Source organism: Ranitomeya imitator, chromosome 4 (assembly GCF_032444005.1).
Source record: "Ranitomeya imitator isolate aRanImi1 chromosome 4, aRanImi1.pri, whole genome shotgun sequence".
Lineage (NCBI taxonomy): Eukaryota > Metazoa > Chordata > Amphibia > Anura > Dendrobatidae > Ranitomeya > Ranitomeya imitator.
In genome coordinates this window covers 301,750,188-301,764,763 of record NC_091285.1, presented here as the reverse complement: position 1 = coordinate 301,764,763, position 14,576 = coordinate 301,750,188, and the positions used below count along the sequence as shown (strand labels likewise).

General features: G+C 43.7%; 1 protein-coding gene across 1 annotated transcript in view; it reads right to left on the bottom strand.

Annotated features, from left to right (window-relative positions):
- Window positions 1-14,576, bottom strand: part of ZNF277 (zinc finger protein 277) — a 165,195-nt gene that overhangs the window by 60,541 nt on the left and 90,078 nt on the right. The window contains exon 2 of the mRNA XM_069764803.1: window positions 527-728. Within this exon, the coding sequence (XP_069620904.1) occupies window positions 527-728 (202 nt within the window). The remainder of the gene's footprint in view (window positions 1-526; window positions 729-14,576) is intronic.

The window sequence follows — 14,576 nt, the reverse complement described above, 5'->3', positions numbered from 1 at the left end:
ACAACAATAACGTTCTTACCTTGAGTGAGGGAGTTATTGTTATGCCAGAAACATATCAGTCTTTCATGGCTATCCTGTGAACCTTTTCACCGCAAAGCGTTTTCATCTCTTAATTATTCAATAAATAAGATCCCATTATTTTTTTTCTTGGATGTGCTGATTTTTCCTCTGTATTTGCTGTATTTGTGTAGTGGACAGTCTGCTGCACCCACACACACTAAGCCAAGGAACTCTGTATGAACTACGGATGTGGGGAGGCTTCATATTAAATCGTTATGCTCTAGGCACTATGATGGATAAAAATCAAAACCTGGCTGCCAAAGGAGAAATTCTAGTCGGCATGGTGTAAAAGGGTGTACAGAGGTGGACATCCACTGTAAGGATACATCTGCAAAACAGATTTTATGATTGCACGCAATGGCAAAAATATCAAAGAAATCCAGGCACCATATGTAAATCATAACCCCCATGTGGTATACACATTCAGATTTCTTGCAGAGACAATTATATAAATACGGTACCTTACCTTCTGAAATTTGCTATTAATTTGACATCAGCAATAACCAATTTATGCTCAATTATCATGTGTTTCAGAAGTCTATCCTTCTCTTCCTCTTCGTAGGACTGTTCACAAAACGCACAAAACAGGGAAACATTTTCCACTTGGTCAGAGAGAGCACTGGGGCTTTCTGGCAACAAGAGAGATTCCAAGATGAGGTCCTTCATATCTAAACAAAAGACAAGACAATATGCATGTCACAATAAGCATTTGATCCATTGCTGATTTTGTAATTTTGCCCACTGACAAAGACATGAACAGCCAAAAATTTTAAGGGTAGGTTAATTTTAACATTGAGAGATACTGTAGATTATCAAAAATAAAATCCAGAAAATCACATTGTATAAATTATATACATTTATTTGCATTTTGCAGAGAGAAATAAGTATTTGATCCCCTACCAACCATTACGGGTATGTGTACATGTTGTCAGATTTTGATGCGTTCCCACAGCGTTTTTGGACGAGCGGAATTGCATCAAATCCGCAGTGTAGTGCCCCATCAATGTTAGTCAATGGGAAATTGACAACTGGTGTGAATATGCTGTGGGGAAAAAAAAACGCGCGTATTTGCAGCATTTTATTTTCCACAGCAAGCCAATTGTTTTTGCAGATCTGCAGCATTTCTGCACACATTGACTTCCATTGATTCCATCAAATCCACAGGTTTAAAAATATCTGCGGTTTTGCTGGGGTTGGGTGCGAGAAACGATAGATTGGGAGGAAGAGAGTATGGGTGGAGACTGTGTGTGGGCGGAGACTGTGTGTGCGGAGAAGATGTGCGTGTGTCTGCGGGTGTTTGTGTGTATCTGTGTGCGGGGGCCTGTGGGACTGTGTGTGTGCGTGTCTGTGCGGGGGTCTGCGTGCGCGGGTCTGTATGTAGGCAGGCATCGTCCGATGAGACTACCAGTCCTATCCGGCTATGCCTGCCACAATGACAGCTAGCCGATGATGGGACAACAGAAGTAGTACTGGCTACTGTGTTCAAGTGTAAAAAAAAAGCCACATACACACCTACAGTACATACATATAGACATACGTACTTACATATACACATACAGTACATACTCCTCACACAGCTAATCCCCAACGCCCTCGATCACCTGTAAAAAAAAATAATAATAAACCAACAGTATATTCCCTGTTCCGATGTAATCCATTTAATAACAAGTGTCCCACGACAATCTCCCATGGAGAGATGTCACATCGGCAGATGTGACCTCTCTCCAGGGGCTTCGGTGATACAATGACAGCAGGTATCCTCCCGCACTGTATCACTCTGCCGTCAGAGGTCGCTGTCACTTGCGGCATCGATGTGTGGGAAAATTCTCACACAGCAGTGCTGTAAAAGTGAGAGCATGAACTCTCAGTGATAACACTGCAGGAGCCACTGCCTCCTGTCAGTGTGTCACAGGAGGCCCTGTAGAGTGGTCACATCTCCTGATGTGACTGCTCTACAGAGGAGATCATCGTGGGACACTGGTTATTAAATGGGACCAGGGAGTATGTGTGTTGGTTTATTTTATTTATTTTTTTGCAGATCGAGGGCGTTGCATGGATTAGCTGTACAATAAATATGGGAAAATGTGTGTAGTGTTTTATTTCATTAAAATACTTTATTCTGGCTGTTAATTTAACCCTTTACCAACTATAGGAATAGAAATGGATAGGTGTCTTATTGACATCTCTCCATTACTAAGCCGGCTTGATGTCACCTTACAATACAAAGATGACATCAACCCCACAAATATTACCTCATATGCCACCGCTACAGGGTAGTGGGAAGAGAGAGGTTAAGTGACGGAATTAACGCATCTTAGAGATGCACCATTTCTGGGGCGGCTATGTGCTGGTGTTTGTAGCCGGGGGGAAAGGGGAGGGCCCCGATAACCATGGTCCCTTCCTAGGCTATGAATATCAGCCTGCAGCTGTCGGCATAGCCTTTTCTGGCTATTAATTATAGGGGGACCCCACGTCGTATTTTTTTTTGGGGGGGCCCTATTTTAATACCCAGTAAAGGCTAAATATACAACTGCAGGCTGATATTCATAGCCTGGAAAGTTCCATGGGTATTAACCCCTTCCTAGGCTATAAACATCGGCCCCCAGTCACTGGCTGTCCCTCACTGGCACAGAGTATTGCGTGGGAGTCCACGCCATTTTTATTATTTTTTTAAATTAAACCTATAAAGCGTTTAAGGCTGGGGTCACACTTGCGAGAAACTCGCACGAGTCTTGCACCTCAATACCCGACACTGCCGCAGGCAGTGTGCGGCTGCATGTATTTCTATGCATGTGAACGCTCCGTTTGCATCTCAACTTCAGGAAAATGGCCGCCGCGATCTCCATCTGCGCACGCGCGGCATCCCACGGCCATTTTCCTGAAGCCCCGGGCAGCAGAGGACTCCATATGCACACGCGCGGCCTCAGGAAGATGGCCGCCCCCACAGATCACCAGGGAAATAGCGCCGATCGCGCGTTTTTACTTCTCCTGCCCAGTGGATTCAGAAGATGGGCATGCGCAAACCACTACGCCACCAACGGAAATATATGCAAGATCTGGGGGAAGAACCAGCGATGTCGCCACGCCCATCTGACCTGACCAGCCTGATTGACAGGCGAAAACGGCGACTTTGGTAAGTTATTTCGGCAGCTTAGGGGTGGAATCAGGGTACACAAAATACACTATAGTAACGCACAGCTCAGGCCCTATTTAACAGTATTTTTATCTCGTACTGAAAAACCAGGGTGACAGGTTCCCTTTAATTAAAAAAATTGAAAAATAAAATGGCTCCCATGCAATTTTCTGTGCCCGAGAGGCACAGAAGTCCATTTTAAGTCCAGTAGTCCATTTAATAACGAGTGTCCCAAGACGATCTCCCCTATAGAGCTGTCACATCAGGAGATGTGACCGCTCTACAGGGCTCCAGTGACACACTGACCGGAGATAACGGGTCCTGCAGTGTTATCACTGAGGGTTCAATGTGTTCATGCTCTCACTTTACGGCACTGCTGCGTGAGAATTTTCCCACGCAAGTAATAGTATGAACTCTGCTGAACTCACAGCGGTGAAGTGCGGAGGATTATCTCCTGTCACTTTATCACCAAAGCCCCTGGAGTGGGGTCACATCTGCCGATGTGACAGCTCTCCAAGGGAGATCATCGTGGGACACTCGTTATTAAATGGATTACATCGGAACAGGGAGTATACTGTTGGTTTATTATTATTATTAATTTTTTTTTAAATTATTATTTATTTATTTTTACAGATGATCGAGGGTGTCGGGGACTAAGTGATTGGTGAGTATGTACTGTATGTGTTTTTTTATTTTTTTTTTACACAATAGCCGGATGATGGGATAACTACTGTCCCATCATCGGCTAGCTGAAACTGTAGCAGGCATAGCCGGATGGGACTAATAGTCCCATCGGACAATGCCTGCTACATACAGCCCCGCACACACACACACACAGATACACACAAACACCCGCACACAGACACGCACATCTTCTCCAGCCACACACTCTTCCTTCATCCCGATCTGCAGTGTTTTTGCTTCTCACAAAATTAGAATATCATCAAAAAGTTAATTTATTTCAGTTCTTCAATACGAAAAGTGAAACTCATATTACATAGTCATTACAAACTGAGTGATCTAGTTCGAGTGTTTATCTTAATGTTGATGATTGTGGCTATATCTACTGTATCTATCTGTATCTACTATATAATTGTCTAAGGGTCACTTCCGTCTGTTTGTCTGTCGGTCACGGATATTCATTGGTCGCAGCCTCTGTCTGTCATGGAATCCAAGTCACTGATTGGTCTCGCCAGCTGCCTGTCATGGCTGCCGCGACCAATCAGCGACGACCACAGTCCGGCGGAAAAATGGTCGCTCCTTCCCGAAGTCAGTGCCCGCTCCGAACTCCCCTCCAGTCAGTCAGCGCTCACACAGGGTTAATGGCAGCGTTGACCGCAGTGTAACGCACTCGGTTAACGCTGCTATTAACCCTGTGTGACCAACTTTTTACTATTCATGCTGCAGGTGGGGACCACAGACCACATCTCAGTACCAATGCTTTCTGGCTGTTTTGGTCACTTTTGAATGTTGGTTGTGCTTCCACACTCGTGGCAGCATGAGACGGACTCTACAACCCAGAAAAGTGGCTCAGGTAGTGCAGCTCATCCAGGATGGCACATCAATGTGAGCTGTGGCAAGAAGGTTTGCTGTGTCTGCCAGCGTAGTGTCCAGAGGCGTGAGGCGCTACCAGGAGACAGGCCAGTACACCAGGAGATGTGGAGGGGGCCATAGGAGGGCAACAACCCAGCAACTGGATCACTACATCAGCCTTTGTGCAAGCAGGAGCAGGAAAAGCACTGACAGAGCCCTGCAAAATGACCTCCAACAGGCCACAAGTGTGCATGTGCCTGCACAAACTGTTAGAAACTGACTCCATGAGGATGGTTTGAGCGCCCGATGTCCACAGATGGGGTTGTGCTCACAGCCCAACACTGTGCAGGACGCTTGGCATTTGCCACAGAACACCAGGATTGGCAAACTCACCACTGGCGCCCTATGCTCTTCACAGATGAAAGCAGGTTCACACTGAGCACATGTGACAGACGTGACAGAGTCTGGAGATGCCATGGAGAGCGATTTGCTGCCTGAGACATCCTTCAGCATGACAGGTTTGGCAGTGGGTCAGTAATGGTGTGGGGTGGCATTTCTTTGGAGGGCCGCGTAGCCTGACTGCCATTAGGTACTGAGATGAGATCCTCAGACTCCTTGAGAGACCATATGCTGGTGCGGTTGGCCCTGGGTTCCTCCTAATGCAAGACAATGCCAGACCTCAGGTGGCTGGAGTGTTCAGCAGTTCCCGCAAGATGAAGGCATTGAAGCTATGGACTGGTCCGCCCATTCAGGCCCCAGACCTGAATCCGATTGAACACATCTGGGACATCAAGTTTCGCACCATCCAACGTCACGTTGCACCACAGACTGTCCGAAAGTTTGTGGATGCTTTAGTCCAGGTCTGGGAGGAGATCCCTCAGGAGACCATCCGCCGCCTCATCAGGAGCATGCCCAGGCGTTGTAGGTAGGTCATACAGGCATGAGGAGGCCACACACACTACTGAGCATCATTTGCTTGTCTTGAGGCATTTCCACTTACTGTAAGTTGGATTAGCCTGTAACTTCATTTTCCACTTTGATTTTGAGCATCATTCCAACTCCAGACCTCCGTTGGATATTAGTTTTTGATTTACGTTGAACATTTTTAGGCTTTATTGTTCTCAACACATTCCACTATGTAATGAATAAAGATTTACACCTGGAATATTTCATTCAGTGATATCTAGGATGTGAGATTTTGGTGTTCCCTTTATTTTTTTGAGCAGTATATCTATATATATAATTGTCTAAGGGTCGCTTCCGTCTGTCTGTCACGGATATTCATTGGTCGCGGCCTCAGTCAGTCATGGAAATCCAAGTCGCTGATTGGTCGTGGCAAAACAGCCACGACCAATCAGCGACGGGCACAGTCCGGAAGAAAATGGCCGCTCCTTCCTCCCCGCAGTCAGCACCCGGCGTCCGCATACTCCCCTCCGGTCACCGCTCACATAAAGTTAATGCCGGCGGTAACGGACCGTGTTATGTCGCGGGTAACTCACTCCGTTACCGCCGCTATTAACCCTGTGTGACCAAGTTTTTACTATTGATGCTGCCTATGCAGCATCAATAGTAAAAAGATCTAATGTTAAAAATAATTAAAAAAAATAAAAAATCATCATATACTCACCATCCGGCGCCTTTCCCGCTCTTCGCCACGTTCCGATGCTAAGGATGGTATGCGACAAGGACCTTCCATGACGTCACAGTCATGTGACCGCGACATCATCACAGGCCCTGCGCTCCTGCGCGAGAAGGACCTGCCATGACGTCACAGTCATGTGACTGTGACGTCATGGCAGGTCCTTCTCGCGCAGGCGCGAAGAAGCTGCGGTACCATGGAACAGGCAGGGACAGCGTCATGAGCAGGTGAGTATTTCATATTCACCTGTCCGTGTTCCATCCGCCGGGTGCCGCTCCGTCTTACCGTCCTCTTCAGTGACTGTTCAGGTCAGAGGGCGCAATGACGTATTAGTGTGCGCGCCGCCCTCTGCCTGAACAGTCAGTGCGGAGAGACGGGACACTGAGGAGCAGCGACGAGAGGGGAGTATGTGAGAGAGGGGAGTATTTTTATTGCAGCAGCATTACATGTGGCATAATGCTGTATGGATCGTCTATGGGGCCATAAAGAACTGCATGGAGCATTATATGGAGCATCTATGGGGCCATAACTGCATGGAGCATTATATGGGGCCATAACTGCATGGAGCATTATATGGGGCCATAACTGCATGGAGCATTATATGGGGCATCTATGGGGTAATAACTGCATGGAGCATTATATGGGGCATCTATGGGGCCATAATGAACTGCATGGAGCATTATATGGGACATTTATGGGGCCATAACTGCATGGAGCATTATATGGGACATTTATGGGGCCATAACTGCATGGAGCATTATATGGGACATTTATGGGGCCATAACTGCATGGAGCATTATATGGGACATTTATGGGGCCATAACTGCATGGAGCATTATATGGGGCATCTATGTGGCCATAATAAACTGCATGGAGCATTATATGGGACATCTATGGGGCCATAACTGCATGGAGCATTATATGGAGCATCTATGGGGCCATAACTGCATGGAGCATTATACTACGTGACTGGGCAATATACTACATGACTGGGCAATATACTACGTGGACATGCATATTCTAGAATACCCAGGCCGCCATCTAGTGTATAGTCATGGGCAAAAGTATTGACACCCCTGCAATTCTGTCAGATAATACTCATTTTCTTCCTGAAAATGATTGCAAACACAAATTCTTTGGTATTATCATAATTTAATTTGTCTTAAATGAAAAAACACAAAAGAGAATGAAGCAAAAAGCAAAACATTGATCATTTCATACAAAACTCCAAAAATGGGCCAGGCAAAAGTATTGGCACCCTCAGCCTAATACTTGGTTGCACAACTTTTAGCCAAAATAACTGCGACCAACCAATTCCGGTAACCATCAATGAGTTTCTTACAATGCTCTGCTGGAATTTTAGACCATTCTTCTTTGGCAAACTGCTCCAGGTCCCTGATATTTGAAGGGTGCCTTCTCCAAACTGCCATTTTTAGATCTCTCCACAGGTGTTCTATGGGATTCAGGTAATTGCTGGCCACCTTAGAAGTCTCCAGTGCTTTCTCTCAAACCATTTTCTAGTGCTTTTTGAAGTGTGTTTTTGGTCATTGTCCTGCTGGAAGACCCATGACCTCTGAGGGAGACCCAGCTTTCTCACACTGGGCCCTACATCATCCTGCAAAATTTGTTGGTAGTCTTCAGACTTCATAATGCCATGCACACGGTCAAGCAGTCCAGTGCCAGAGGCAGCAAAGCAACCCCAAAACATCAGGGAATGCTTCTTTTTTCTCCTGTAAACTCTATGTTGATGCCTTTGCCCAAAAAGCTCTACTTTTGTCTCATCTGACCAAAGAACATTCTTCCAAAATGTTTTAGGCTTTTTTAGATAAGTTTTGGCAAACTCCAGCCTGCCTTTTTTATGTCTCGGGGTAAGAAGTGGGGTCTTCTATCTTCTATCATACAGTCCCTTTTCATTCAGACGCCGACGGATAGTACGGGTTGACACTGTTGTACCCTCGGAGTGCAGGGCAGCTTGAACTTGTTTGGATGTTAGTCGAGGTTCTTTATCCAACATCCGCACAATCTTGCATTGAAATCTCTTGTCAATTTTTCTTTTTCGTCCACATCTAGGGAGGATAGCCACAGTGCCATGGGCTTTAAACTTCTTGATGACACTGCGCACGGTAGACACAGGAACATTCAGGTCTTTGGAGATGGACTTGTAGCCTTGAAATTGCTCATGCTTCCTTACAATTTGGTTTCTCAAGTCCTCAGACAGTTCTTTGGTCTTCCTTCTTTTCTCCATGCTCAATATGGTACACACAAGGACACAGGACAGAGGTTGATTCAACTTTAATCCATGTCAACTGGCTGCAAGTGTGATTTAGTTATTGCCAACACCTGTTAGGTGCCACAGGTAAGTTACAGGTAAGTTACAGTGTTGTTTATTACAGAAATTAGAGAAGCATCACATGATTTTTCAAACAGTGCCAAAACTTTTGTCCACCCCCTTTTTTATGTTTGGTGTGAAATTATATCCAATTTGGCTTTAGGACAATTCTTTTTGTGTTTTTTCATTTAAGACAAATTACCGTAAATGAAGATAATAATACCAAATAATTTGTGTTTGCAATCATTTTCAGGAAGAAAATGAGTATTATCTGACAGAATTGCATGGGTGCATAAGTACATGTGGGGATTCCCTAGCAACCAGGCAACCCCCACATGTACTTATGCTGGCTAACAGATGTAAATCATTCAGCTGCGGCAAGAAAAACTAAATCTCCGAGCACTAAAAAATACTTGGAGGACCCCCGAGCAGATCGGGATATCTCGAGTAATGAGTATATTCGGTCATCACTAGTACCTTGTTAAAACGTGCAAAATCTACAGTGTATCAAATACCGTATTTTTTGGACTATAAGACGCACCGGACTATAAGATAAGACGCACCCAGGTATTAGAGGTGGAAAATAGGGAAAAAAATATTTGAAGCAAAAAAAATGTGGTAAAATATTTAGTAACATAAATAACATACTATTTTATGTGTTGTTATTATATAAATAGTATGTTATTATGTTGGAAGCTGCGGGTAGAAGATGGTGCTGCGGGACCAGTGTGGTGTCTGTAAAGTACTATATGAAGACGCTGGAGGGTGAGTAAGAATGGGGGCACAGGGCTTATATTTAAAGCACCACTCCAGCACTGCAAAATAACACTGGAGTGCTGCTTTAAGAACCCATGGGAGAACTATAACTCCCAGCATGTTCTGCAGAACCTATAGCATGCTGGGAGTTATAGTTCACCACAGGAGTGGCAGAGTGCTTTATTGTGTGTTGTAAAGACTAACCTTTTAATTGTACCAGCCAGCCACTGTGCTGAGGTAAAAAGCTGGAGCATCCCATGACTGCACACACAGACCCCTCCCTCTTGTTGCCTCTCCACAGCACAGGTCATAAGAGGAAGCCAGCAGATTGTAGTGTGGTGTCTTAAGGACCTGTGATGACATCAGAAGAGGGAGGGCTCTGTGCTGTCATGTGATGCTCCAGTCCGCCCTCTTCATGATATCACACAGGTCCTTATGCCACAGCATCCAGCACAGCCAGGCAGGTATGCCCGATCGTGTCCCCTCTGGCCCCTGCTGCTGCCTCCTCCACCAGACACACAGAATTCCCCAGCTGCTGCAGGAATCCAGCGCTGGGGAAACCATGTGGGTCCCTGCTAAAGTGAAGGAGTATTCAATGGCTGCTCCCAGCTCACTGCTCAGCTGACAGGTGGGCGTGGCTAATGAATATTCACTGCACTTTAATCAATCATCGGGACCATGTGGTTTCCCCAGCCTGGATTCTGGCAGCTGGACATTTTTCTGCCTCCTGAAAGTGGGATAACAGTGCGATCCCACTAGCCGCTGCCCCCTCCCCGTGTTACATCCGTACCATAAGACGCACCCACACTTTCCTCCCAAATTTGGAGGAAAAAAAGTGCGTCTTATGGTCGGAAAAATATGGTACTTATTTTCCCCACGGTATATATTTTACACACACATAATATATACACACAAACAATGGGTGATATAGGTACGACCTGGAATCAGCAGGTATAGCATTGTGTTTTTGGGGTGATGTGCTGTGCCTTTTGGGCTCCAAGCATGGTGTGTACAATAGCATCTAAAGAGTTCAATTTTGGTCTTCTCTGACCAGACAGTATCTCCCAGTATTTCACAGGCTTGTCTAAATGTTGTTGAGCAAAATTTAAACGCATTTGAACATATTGTTTGTTCAGCAATGGATTCTTGTGTGGTGAGCATGCATACAAGCCATGGAGATTGAGTGCATTACTTATAATTTTCTTTAAAACAATTGTACCTATCGATTTTAGGTCTTTCTGTAGCTCTTCATATGTGGTCCTTGGCCCTTGAAAAACTCTTCTGATAATTCATTTCATTCCTTTGTGTGAAATCTTGAACTTGGTCATGGCTGGTTTATGGTGAAATTATGTTCTATTTCCGGATTATGGCCCCAGCGGTGCTCACTGGAACCTTCTGTAGTTTGGAAAATGTTTCTGTATCAAATGCCATCAGTATGTTTTACAACAATAAGGTTGTGAAGGTCTTGAGACAGCTTACTGGTTTTACCCATCATGAGATGTTGTCTGGCACCTTGTTAAAGAGACACCTTTTTATAGGTCATCAGTTGAACCAGCTGATATCATTTTTAACTAAGTGGCAAGATTGCTTTCTAATTACTTATAGATTTCAGCTGGTGTTATGACTTTCCATAGCTTTTTGCCCCTCTCTCTCTTCATGCGTTCAATACTTTTTCCCTGTGTCATTTCTCATTATAACACAAATTAATTTATGGACATTTATGGTTTGATTTCTAAGCTGGTGTAGACTGGATGAGTTGTTACCGACAAATGCTGATAATTTCATGTCAAAAGCACCTTTAGAAATATTGTTACTTAGAAAATTGGTGACATGTTTAATACTTCATTCACCCAGTGTATACATGTGTATCTATCTAGATACACACACCTTATTGTTTTTTTTTTTTGTTTTTTTTACCAAGAGTTACACCTTTTTTGTAATAACTACTTTATAGCAATAACATAGAGCTGAGTAAGATGAACTACCCAGCACTAAAAGGCTTAGCAGGACAGGAAACTTCTGGACAGGCAGAATCTGGTACATGTATTACAGTGAATAACATTCCTCCTCCACAGCTGGAAACTTCTTCCACAGATTTATGATTATACAGTCATGGCCAAAAGTATTGACACCCCTGCAATTCTGTCAGATAATACTTATTTTCTTCCTGAAAATGATTGCAACACACATATTCTTTGGTATTATCTTTATTTAATTTGTCTTGAATGAAAAAACACAAAAGAGAATGAAGCAAAAAGCAAATCATTGATCATTTCACACAAAACTCCAAAAATGGGCCAGACAAAAGTATTGGCACCATCAGCCTAATACTTGGTTGCACAACCTTTAGCCAAAATAACTGCGACCAACAGCTTCCGGTAACCATCAATGAGTTTCTTACAATGCTCTGCTGGAATTTTAGACCATTCTCCTTTGGAAAACTGCTCCAGGTCCCTGATATTTGAAGGGTGCCTTCTCCAAACTGCCATTGTTAGATCTCTCCACAGGTGTTTTATGGGATTCAGGTCTGGACTCATTGCTGGCCACCTTAGAGGTCTCCAGTGCTTTCTCTCAAACCATTTTCTAGTGCTTTTTGAAGTGTGTTTTTGGTCATTGTCCTGCTGGAAGACCCATGACCTCTGAGGGAGACCCAGCTTTCTCACACTGGGCCCTACATTATGCTGCAAAATTTGTTGGTAGTCTTCAGACTTCATAATGCCATGCACACGGTCAAGCAGTCCAGTGCCAGAGGCAGCAAAGCAACCCCAAAACATCAGAGAACCTCCGCTATGTTTGACTGTAGGGACCGTGTTCTTTTCTTTGAATGCCTCTTTTTTTCTCCTGTAAACTCTATGTTGATGCCTTTGCCCAAAAAGCTTTACTTTTGTCTCATCCGACCAGAGAAAATTCTTACAAAACGTTTTAGGCTTTTTCAGGTAAGTTTTGGCAAACTCCAGCCTTGCTTTTTTATGTCTCGGGGTAAGAAGTGGGGGTCTTCCTGGGTCTCCTACCATACCGTCTCCTTTCATTCAGACGCCGACGGATAGTATGGGTTGACACTGTTGTACCCTCGGACTGCAGGGCAGCTTGAACTTGTTTGGATGTTAGTCGAGGTTCTTTATCCAACATCCGCACAATCTTGCGTTGAAATCTCTTGTCAATTTTTCTTTTCCGTCCACATCTAGGGAGGTTAGCCACAGTGCCATGGGCTTTAAACTTCCTGATGACACTGCGCACGGTAGACACAGGAACATTCAGGTCTTTGGAGATGGACTTGTTGCCTTGAGATTGCTCATGCTTCTTTCTTTTCTCCATGCTCAATGTGGTACACACAAGGACAGGACAGATGTTGAGTCAACTTTAATCCATGTCAACTGGCTGCAAGTGTGATTTAGTTATTGCCAACACCTGTTAGGTGCCACAGGTAAGTTACAGGTGCTGTTAGTTACACAAATTAGAGAAGCATCACATCAGTTTTCAAACAGTGCCAATACTTTTGTCCACCCCCTTTTTTATGTTTGGTGTGGAATTATATCTAGTTTGGCATTAGGACAATTCTTTTTGTGTTTTTTCATTTAAGACAAATTAAATGAAAATAATAATACCAAATAATTTGTGTTTGCAATCATTTTCAGGAAGAAAATGAGTATTATCTGACAGAATTGCAGGGGTGTCAATACTTTTGGCCATGACTGTAAGTGAAATTGAAGCACACACAAGCTAGCTGGAGCTACAATCGCAGGTCTTTCTTCAATATATTACTGATTATTAGTTGCAAATGGTTAGTATGCAGTTTTATAGCATGAGTAAATAGAATTAAAAATGTCAGATAATTAACTCAGTTCATGAAATTATAGGTACAGAAAAATCAGATAGAACGTATCAAAATGTTTTGTGTGCAATTACACAACAACAAAGAATGAAAAACGCACCTATAAATATTAGGTGTCTCTTGTTAAGGCACGGTTGAGACAACTATATATCACGGTCTTTATATGGACCACAATGCATGGACTGACCATGGGTCTCCCGACCTCAACTTATATTCCCTACATCTGGAGCTCCCTTACAAATATGGGAGAGGATTCATATCCTGGCTAAAAGCAGTATATACTAGCCCCAATGCTAGAACAGGGCCAATGGTAGTTGCTCTGATCATATTTTTAGCAAGTAGCCCAAGGAAGGGTTTCCTGTCACCTCCAATCTTATTTGCCATAGGGATTTAGGCCATGTTCACACGTTGCGGTTTTTACCGCGGATCCGCAGTGTTTTTGACGCTGCGGATCTGCAGCAGTTTCCCATGCGGTTTACAATACCATGTAAAACTATGGAAAACAAAATCAGCAGTGCACATGCTGCACTAAAAAGAAAAAAAAAAACACCCACAAATATATAACAAACAACATATAACATACAACAGAACATACTACATATAACATAATACAACATATAACATATAACATAACAGTACATACAACAAAAATTGGGGGCGAAAAGGTCATTTTTGTGAAAAAATATTTTTTATTTTTACGGCTCTATATAATAAAATTCTGTGAAGCACTTGGTGGGTCAAAGTGCTCACCACACATCTAGATAAGTTCCTTAGGGGGTCTACTTTCCAAAATGGTGTTACTTGTGGGGGGTTTGAATGTTTAGGCACATCAGGTGCTCTCCAAACGCGGCATGGCGTCCCATCTCAATTCCAGTCAATTTTGCATTGAAAAGTCAAACAGTGCTCCATCCCTTCCGAGCTCTACCATGCGACCAAACAGTGGTTTACCCCCACATATGGGGTATCCGCGCAATCAGGACAAATTGCACAACAACTTTTGGTGTCCAATTTCTCCTGTTACCCTGTTTGTGAAGAAAAGTTAATTGTTCATTTTTTGTTAAACATTCCAAAAATTCCTGTGAAACACCTGAAGGGTTAATAATCTTCTTGAATGTGGTTTTGAGCACCTTAAGATGTGCAGTTTTTAGAATGGTGTCGTACTTGGGTATTTTCTATCATATAGACCCTCAAAGTGACTTCAAATCTGATGTGGTCCCTAAAAAAAAATGGTGTTGTAAAAATGAGAAATTGCTGGTCAACTTTTAACCCTTATAACTCCCTAACAAAAAAAATT